The sequence below is a fragment of the Rhododendron vialii genome, chromosome 7a (genome assembly GCF_030253575.1).
Source record: "Rhododendron vialii isolate Sample 1 chromosome 7a, ASM3025357v1".
Taxonomy (NCBI): Eukaryota; Viridiplantae; Streptophyta; class Magnoliopsida; order Ericales; family Ericaceae; genus Rhododendron; species Rhododendron vialii.
The window spans coordinates 35,295,007-35,304,859 of record NC_080563.1 but is presented as its reverse complement, the minus strand read 5'-3'; the positions used below and the strand labels follow the sequence as shown (position 1 = coordinate 35,304,859).

The 9,853-nt window shown below is 39.9% G+C and overlaps 1 protein-coding gene and 1 long non-coding RNA gene across 2 annotated transcripts; one reads left to right on the top strand and one right to left on the bottom strand.

Moving 5' to 3' along the window:
* Positions 1-3,247: 3,247 nt before the first annotated feature.
* On the bottom strand, positions 3,248-5,117 carry LOC131334041 (uncharacterized). Its single transcript, XR_009202009.1, has 4 exons — positions 4,834-5,117; positions 4,543-4,738; positions 4,296-4,381; positions 3,248-4,180 (listed from the first exon to the last, which is right to left on the bottom strand). It is a non-coding gene; the product is annotated as an uncharacterized LOC131334041 (long non-coding RNA).
* A 259-nt stretch (positions 5,118-5,376) lies between these two features.
* LOC131332954 (acetyl-CoA carboxylase 1-like) lies at positions 5,377-6,540 on the top strand. The gene is made up of 3 exons (XM_058367263.1): positions 5,377-5,970; positions 6,058-6,136; positions 6,230-6,540. The coding sequence occupies exons 1-2, from the start codon at positions 5,377-5,379 to the stop codon at positions 6,112-6,114; spliced, it is 651 nt and encodes a 216-aa protein (XP_058223246.1). The 3' UTR covers positions 6,115-6,136; positions 6,230-6,540.
* The last annotated feature ends 3,313 nt before the right edge of the window (positions 6,541-9,853 follow it).

Genomic DNA, 9,853 nt, shown 5'->3' with positions numbered 1-9,853 from the left:
GGTTCCGATTCAGTGTGTTTTTGGATCCAAATTTTGTTTTTCTTCAATTTTCACTTGTGTTGGATCATGTATCTATTAACGTCCAATGAACATAATTTTTGTCAAGATTAATGTTCTCGCCGAGTTCTACAAAATGAACGGAGCCGATCATCAAAGTGTACTCGAAAAATGGCTGAAATATTAAAACGGACCGGAGGGGATACCAAGACCCCTTCTATACCTAGAATACACAAAAATTTGTTGGTTTAGGATTGCACTAGAGTCCACACACTTAGTCTCAGGTTTCGCAGAATTTTGTGGTGGAGGAGAACTCTGGGGCACCACGTGGCGGTGCCCCAGGTGCAATGAATAATTTTTTGTTAGAAGCTATGTCCTAAACTATTAGTTCAACTGTATTAGTAGTAACCAAAATTAACTGTCACGCCCCGCCCCAGAAACGGCACCCAAAGTGGGCCCGAGTCGGCTCGACCACGTGGCATTCCATACAGAAGACCAAACCACACCTCACAACCTGTTAGAAATAAACACCCAGCGGAAGACTTATCATCTTAACATAAAAATGAGTCAACGTATTGACCAACCAATCATGACATTGCACGACCAAGAAACTACATCTGCATTATAATACTTTAAAAATTCTATATTTCAACACATCCACCGACGATTTACTTACAACTTGAATAAACCAACTTCTTCATCAACTACCTACAACGAACTCGACTATCCACAATGTCCAAGGCTAACCTCAAATAGAACGTCTGCCATCGACCAAACTTAATTACAACCTGTAAAATTTTGAAAGCTTTAATTATCCTTAGCTACAACTCCTTACAAATTAAGTTATGCACCAACTAAAGCACTCCACAACAACGTAACCAAAATCCCACCTGACGCTAGCAAAACACCTCAACACGACGATCGGTAGTGGACCCACTCTAAGCAACCTGCTATCTAACAGACCAAAAAAGAAAGCCAGAATGTGTGAGATATAAAAATACTCAACATAATACCACAATACCCGAAGGAATGTCAACATGAATACATATTACCAATGTAACTGAAATAGTAGAATGTATACAACGGTTATAACCAACATATCCACTCGATTGAACAATAATAATCAATGCACAACAATATGAATGTAATTACATCACATGCAGTGACACGTTTGCCACATCCCATGTACCCAAAGATAAGGTGTCCCACATACCATGCTCCCATCCACCGACAATTAGCCGGCATAGCATAAGACATGGTATGCCTCACACGCTAACCTTCGGCGGTTCAATCAACACCTATCAGCATGCATTTTCATCAAACACGCATATCACAACCAAATCTTGTGTCCCACACACCATGCTCCCAACCATTGTCCATTGAACGATATGGCTTACGACATGGTATGCCTCACACGCAAACTTTCACAACATATCAAAAGCTAATCAACAATAGCATGATATATACTTCTCACTGCAACATCTCATAAAAAATAACCATATCGAAAGCTAATCACGAATAGCAAGATATACACTCACCACCACAACAATATTATATGGAGAAGAACCATATCAAACACACTCACCTTTGTATCGACCGAGGTACGCCAAACTTACGATTTCGGAACCTCCCCAATTGACTGGCTTGTTACCTAGTCACAAGTTAACCATATCAGTTTATTGAACGCTTAAACGTTACCACCAACTCCTGAAAATAATCTATAACACTAACAATAGATTAACGATGCTTAACGCATACAAGCATGTCCATCTTAAAGGTTTATAAGTGTCCCTAAACAAGCGTAACACTCAAACACCACATCACCCCTACATTTGGTATGAAATCTACAACCAGCCTGTCGTATTCTGCCTATAACTTCTTATAGGGTTGAAACAAGATCATGAAACCACCACCATTAGAAACTACACCTCCAGTACATGAATTTTGATATAAAATTTGTTAAAAATAGAGTCTGAACGACAAAGTTATACTCGTCCGAAATTACACAGTAACCTATCCAAAATCACAGATTCTGCACGTCTATCTACTTCAAATCAAAAACTGATATAACCTGCTACAAACTAAGCCACAACTCTCACATATTTCGAAAGACATACGAGTGTTAAACTTAGACCATACAACAAAATGACCTGAAATTTGGTAGAGATCATAACATCCCAAAGTTTATCCCTAATTTTTCTCAGGTTTTTCACAATAAAGGAACCTAGTCAAAAGCACCCCCAAACTCAGAAATTCTGTGCAACGAAGCACAATTTCCAGCAAAACAGTCTGTGTTCGAAAATTCATTAAAAATCGAATACTTAATACTTTTTAGTAATTTCAACACCAAAACATCCACAACTTATCAATCTTTAAAACTCATAAGGACCCATAACCAGAAGGGTCGCTTAACTATAAAAAAAAATTGATGAAAGAAACAACTCTGTAAGCTGTTTGCTCAAAAATAGGAATCTGACCACAGCTTGATTTACGATTTTTATCTTTTTCCACACTTCTCTGAAAATTCTGAAAATTTAACACGATACAATAGACACACTAATGAACCTTCAATAAAAATACCAGAAATTTAAAAGCTTTTTAGGTACCTTGAATAATTTCGTAAAAAACAAACCATAGTCTCCGACCTCCTCTTCCTTCTCTTCTGCCGTCTCTCTCTCTCTCTCTCTCTCTCTCTCTCTCTCTCTACGTAAAAAACAAGATACGTATGGAGAAAGATAAATATCCCCCAGAATATTTTGCTATATAAGGGCACAGGAGAATTTATCACATGCAAGCTGAACCACGTCTTAACTTATACTCCAATCACAAATCACACACAGAACCATCACAAGTTCTATTGTTTACGATTTAAACCCCTAAAACACAAAGTTCAATTAAAAGTAATTGAAATACCGAAATATCCAGAGTGGGTATTACATTAACTAACATGATTAAGCGCTTTTGGATAAGATGCCACATTCCCTTAAAAGAGCGATTATTTTTTTTTTTTGAACTAAGAAAAAGGGATTTTATTAATCAAAGTAAAGGTTTCAATGCTTAAAGGGAATACAAGCAAAAGGTATCACAACGGAAAGAAGCATCCCAACTAAATTGGCACGCAACTCCCACGTCAATCCAATCATATGTTGCTCAAGCCCCCAAGACAGTAAAAGAGTATCTTGACAGGAAGCAGTGGCATCGCAACTCCCACGTCAATCATATGTTTCCGCAGTTTATAAATAAATAAATAAAAAGGAACTCTGATTGTTTCTGATTTTTTTGAATGAATCACATAACAGGAAATGAAGCACAAAGAACCTCATGTTTTACATAGCTATGATCTTATCTCTCATAGCCTCATGGCTCAGAGAACTGGGAAGACACATGAAGTGACAAGAAGAGAGGAAAATGGGGGAAAAAAATCTCAGGACTATGCATTAGTGAAGTCCCTTTTTTTTCTTGAGAAATTAGGAACCCTTTACCCACTAGCCAACTACTCAACCGGATCCTCTTCTTTTTGAAAAACTGTTATATAGGAGTATATATCTGTACATCTCAGTTGTTGTTGTTTTTTTTTTCCTCGCCATGATTCCCATTTGGCCTTTGCATTGTAGATGCTCAAACCTCTTCTACTGATTTCGGTGCACAAGTTATGACAGCATCTGCTACCGTGAGGAAGATCTTGTTTTCACCAATCGAATTTGCAAAATCGGATGCAAATAGCTTGTCGATCACCATTCGCCCCAGGTTCGCTAGGACAAGCTGAAAAAACAGCAACAATGACTTGTTTTGGGTAACTCTAGTAGAACACAGTTTACTGTAAGTCATAGAAAATGCTATTGTTTCGAAGTTTTTAAGCAGAATCTTCTGCTACACCGCCTACCTGTCATTGATGTATTATAATCAAGCTTTCGAGTGAGAGGATTACGATGTAATCATGTAACTAGATCATTAATTCTAAATTTTCCGTGTGTCTGTTTGTTAACATTGCCCATAAATCATTTTGTCATATGAGAATCTACGTATTGTACTTCTGGTGAGAGCGTGCATGAACTGACAAACTTGATTGACGGCATGGAGTATGGAATGAATTTAATTTGATTACCTGGAACATCTCTCTTCTGGAGACTCGTAAGTAACTCTTCCAAGGCATGGATGCCACTGGTGTAGATGTCGGTAACAGCTGAAACGAGCAAAAGACAATCATGAGAGTGAATTACAATAAAATCAAGTACGTGAAAAGACAATTTTCGATAGACACGCTGCTTTTTGAGGCTCTAGTAGGCATAAGTACTTACGCGACATTTCAACAATCAAAAATTGGATTTTTGGAAGATATGATGCTTTCAGTAACTCTTCTTCATCGGTCAACCATCTCAATATCCTGCATAGACATATATCAATAATTCGACTTGATTATCAAGTATGACGCATAGTAAATCGAACAGTTCAACTTGGTATGCAATGTGCAATATTCTTTTTCGTTTTTTCCTCAAACAAGTTAGGAAAAAGGAAAGAAAACAAATGGTAAAGAAGCACCCTTACCTTTCCTTGATATAGTTGGAGTTCGAAAAGTAGATTGCATAATCAACTCTCACAATCAAAACATCGGGAACCTTAGTTGCTTCAGGATACTGCTGTGCTGTAAGTTCCAGTAAACATTAGTCCTGGGGATTCTCCCAAGCATCACCGTTCTTGGCCTTGTGACCTGTGGTAAGATTTTAGCGAAAGATATCAATACCTATCAGTACAAACAGTCAAAACAATTAGCAAATCGCCTCCCGATTCTAAAGAAGAATGTCACATAAGTTGTCACTGTAATATTCGAAATCTTACTGCGATCAAGAGGCCCGTCTCTACGGAAGCAAAAATGACTCCAAAAAAGGCTCCCATGCAAGCAATGAAGTCAAACTTATCGATCTTCCATATAAAGACTACTGCCTCGAAGTCGATTAGGCCTAGGACTGCAGATATGATGATGGCAGAAAGGATGGCGTTTGGGGTGTACTTAAAAAGGGGTGTTAGGAATTCCAAGGTGAGGAAGACAACACAAGACATTATGATGTTGGAAACAGCAGTTTGGCAGCCAGACATGTAGTTTACAGCCGAGCGGGAGAAGGAACCTGCGAAAATTCACAATCAACTAAACAATTAGAAAAAATAAAATACAGGAAATCTACACATAATTACGTCACTCGTTGTGGGCCAATCACTTTGAAAAGAAGAACAGAAGATTCCTTTTAACTACAACAATATCACCAGTATTCAAGATCGCAACATTCTGGCAAAAGATTCTGTCCAAAAATTCTCACATTTTCATTGCCCCTAGTGCAACCATTTCTTTGTTTCCATCCAGTTGGTAGTCCTTCATAGAAGCAAATGTTCCGAATAAAGGGGCTTCTGGAGTGCATGGGTAGGCTAGATCGTCGTTTGATCGATTTGAAGGCGAAATATCAGTTAGCCCGGACTAATGGGGACCACGTGACTTTTGAATTGCTGCGGCAGCAGATCAGAGCCCGGGAGAAACAGCTTTTACCAATTTATACGCAAATAGCTACGGAATTTGCGGAACTGCCTGATACGTCCCTGAGAATGGCAGCAAAAGGGGTAATAAGGGAGGTTGTGGATTGGGGTAATTCACGGTGTTTCTTCTACAAAAGATTGCATAGGAGGGTGGTTGAAGGGTTATTGATCAAGACCGTTATTGAAGCTTCCGGAGACCAGTTATCTTTCCAATCCGCAATTGACATGATCAAGAAGTGGTTTTTGGATTCCGAGGTTGCAGAAGGTAGGGAAAAAGATGCATGGGAAGATGATGAAGTTTTCTTCACGTGGAAGGATGATCCAAATAACTATGGAGAGAAGTTACAGGAATTGCGTGCAGAGCAAGTAAAGCTTCAACTGTCGAGTATTGCCGATTCGCCATTGGATTTACGAGCTCTACCCCAGAGTCTTGCTGCCCTTTTAAACAAGGTAAATCATTGTTGTACAAGTTCTTGATTTGAAGCATATTTTTGGTAATTCTATGAATTGAAGGCAATTTTTGGATTTCCAATGTAGGTGGAACCATCCAGTCGAGCCCAATTGGTTGATGAACTGCGGAAGGTGCTCAGTTGATTGAACTGCTTATAACTCACTGGCAAGTATCTTTTATACCTTGTTTTGCTGCTTTGGTTATAGTTTCCGTTTGATTACCAGATGTGCTAATTATCTGCTCTCTTCTCTCTTTCAGATTTTAAAATCCAGCATTTTGACCTATTTCGGTGAGGTGAAATTTCGCTAGTAAGTGACGGAATGGAGGGAGCTTTCCGATGAGTTTCATTGTCTTCGCAAAGTGTAAATATGGGTTAGCATGAGTTGGTTTCAGATTATAGTCTTCAATTGTTTCAGAGGAAATCGACCAACTCGTTGGGCTTTTCATGGATTTTCTGAACGGTAGATTGATTCATTGGTTATACCAGTGTTCTTTTTGAAGTGTCTTCTGGTAAAACTACTTCATGCTCTATCTTTGAATAAAACATACATGAAGCATGATTGTATTAAGTTGGCAATTAAATTTTGCTTCCCACCCCTTCAGGTTTGCCTAGTTCTGGACCTGGAAGTGACTTTTATATCTGAAATGCACCAGCTTTTTCCCTTTTTGAACATGGAAGTTTCGCAAGTGGAGTGGAGTGCAGTTGGTGCTTCTCTTATACTCTCATGCACATGGGCAGAGTTCGATTCCCGTAAGCACACATTCCCCTCTCCAAGTCTCCTAGAATAGAGTAGATTAAGATTAACGAATGACAAAAAAAAAACGTGGAAATTCCATTTCAATATTCCCCTCTCCAAGTCCCCTAGAATATAGTAGATTACGATTAACGAATGACAAAAAAAACATGGAAATTCCATTTCAATAGTCAAATAGCTTTTACAAAGGATTTCAACAAGATACAGTGGCAGAAGCCAATCAAAACCACAAGATAATACCCTAAAAACAAGGGTTGAAAACCTCAACCTTACAATGTAGACGCAGGCTTCATGTTCTACTACGGTATACTAAATTTTGGTGTGTTTACAATATCTTAGAAACAACAATTTTAGATCAGACTGGAAATTAATTCGGGTATGGTGCCAGTCAAAGAAAGAAGAGTATACGGGCGAAAGAAAAACATTTAGAAAACCTCCTGAAAACCAACCAACCGGTCACCAATCGCAGCACTGAGTGTACTCATGAACTCAACTCATATAGCCGGACTCCATGAGGGTCTCCCTAGTCACGAGCCCTTTACTCACCAGCATTTGCAAGCCACCAATAAGTTCGAAACACTCCTCCACATACTCGCGAGGAACCTGAAATCACAAGATGGATATCGATGAGAAATCGAAAGAGAAAATACGTGCCTGCCCCTTCCACTGTGCGTAGAGCTCCCTCAGGCGAAGTGTCAACCACTGCCCAATCAAGAACCGGGAGTTCAGCCGGAGCGCCTAGAACTGGGAGCTCAGTGGGAGCGCCCGTCCTTTGTCTCGAAGGGGCAGGGCTCCTGTTACCAAAAATTCTTGTTTTCTTTTCAATCGACGGGAAACTGTATTGTAAGCTTGCTGGAATGTGCATGTGAAAAGTGGAGTTTGGTTCTTTGCCGTATTTCAGGACTTCTTTGGAAACAAACAATGAAGTGGATGAAGTGTGGAAGAAGATTAACAAAACGGACTTTATTAACCCTTAAAATAGAAGAATAACCAATCGAGATGATTGAGTGAACAATTACAAGTTAATTCTACTCCTAGAAAAAAAAGATAAAGGCCTGATTGGCGTTGTTTGTGTGTCCCTGAAACTGCTACTAACTTGTCTTTAAATAGGCCTCTCTACCTTTGAATTCAAATCTTCCCTCCAAAGTGGCAGTTGAAAGACTCCCTCGATTTCTGCTTAAGAACTTCCTCCAACTGCCGATCATGCCCACGTTGGGAAATTGTCTTGTTAATTGCGGTTATCATCCTCTTCAATCATGGAATCGTGGGATCCAGTTCCACTTAACACCTGTCACCTTATCGACGGACAAAAAGGCCATAGAAATACGCCACGTGTAGGCCAATCGACGGACAAGACTTTTCATAGTTTCACCATCGATTCTACATTATTTGGGTAAGCCCATTCTATCCTCTTACTTGCCCATATTTACCCTTGCCACGGGTCGTCAGATCGACGGGTAAGATGGAAATCTTAATTGTGGTACAAACAATGCCCCCCTTATTTGTTTGAGTTAAAAATCATTTAACTCGAACAAATAAGTCCTTTGCCTTTTTAAAAGGCGTGATTACTACACGGGGCTCTCCCAACGTATATATCTCTTTCCGTTTACAAAATTAGGGCACCAATACAAACCATCAACCTCAGAATCGATGGCGCCCAAGAAAGCTCCTCAAAGCAAAGCAATGGTCTCCAAAGCTTCTTCCAAGTCGTCGACTCCTCGGCCAACTCAGAAGAAAGAATCAAGCTCTCGGGACACTGAAACCCCGACAGAGACCTATCTCCCAAGGTACCCTCAATGCCTAAGGGAGGCACCTCAGTTACCCCTTTATTTCATTCCTGTAGTTGGTCACCCCTCTAAGTTTATATTGGGTCCAATTTATTCTCCAAACTCCCCTGATTCACTACCAACATACTATCCGATGAATTTCGACGAACCCTTACTCCTCTCGCTCCCGGGTCTCCATCGTACTAGTTGGAATACCAGGGGAACAATCCGATCATGGCCCTCTGTATTCCCATCTTGGGTAAAGTGGGTTAATCGTATGAGAGGATACCTACATCTCTCATGGCATGCTATGGGGATTTATGAAGCCATAGACCTATCTACACAGGCCTTTGATTTTAACCCTAATTTGATTGCCGCTGCTGCTTGTTTTTGGTCTGTTTCATCCAACACCTTTGTTTTTCCATATGGCCTCATGAGTCCCACTGTTTTAGACATCGCTCACCTGACTGGCCTATCGAGTATAGATGCAGAAGTTAATGCTGCCTTGGATCATTGCCCTTGTGATCCACCGTTTGAGGCCTCTGCTGATAACTCATGGAGTTATTCACATTTTATATCCCTTTTTTGTACTTCTGATCTTAGAGAGCCATCCTTTACTGAGAAAGTAGCATTTTACTTGTATTGGCTCAACAAATATGTGCTATGTGTGTCTGGCTTAAAGATCACCAAGGAATATATCCGCTTGGCCATCTGCTTAGCTCAAGATGCACAGCTTGCATTGGCTCCCTTTGTACTTGGGACATTGTATAAAGGGTTGTGGACATTCACCAACAATAAAATTACCAGTAATTGTGGTGGTCCTTTCTGGATTCTCCAAGCATGGCTATATGCCTATTTTCCATTTCTGAAGCCCTTAAGCTATTTTCCAAAGAGGACAGATGGGGAAAAATGCTTGAGCTACGCGGAATACTTTTTAGCTCATGAACCCAAACATGAGGACTCATCCTTTAAGAGATACTTCACAGCTTTTTGTAGCCCTGTTCTTGAATATTTCCCTAATTGGCTCCCATTTAAGAACTGCCAATACTCAGCATCACGAAGGATAGAACCTATCCTCAAATTTCTAGTTCCAGCTCAAGTGGTCAATGAATTTTGGGCTGGCATTTTGATATCAAGATTCTTATCGATAGGATTCTCCCCATCAACCACACGCTTTTCCAATTGCAGTTTTGAAGTCTACATGCCAAATCAGTGTGCTAGACAATTTGGTTTGTCACAAGGGATCCCTGTCCCTCACACTCATCCAAGGATCAAGGATTTAGCCAAAACAAGACCAGTTGTGACCCAAACTTCTCTAATTACGGAACTGATTGGACAATTTCAAGGTATTAAGGCCAGTT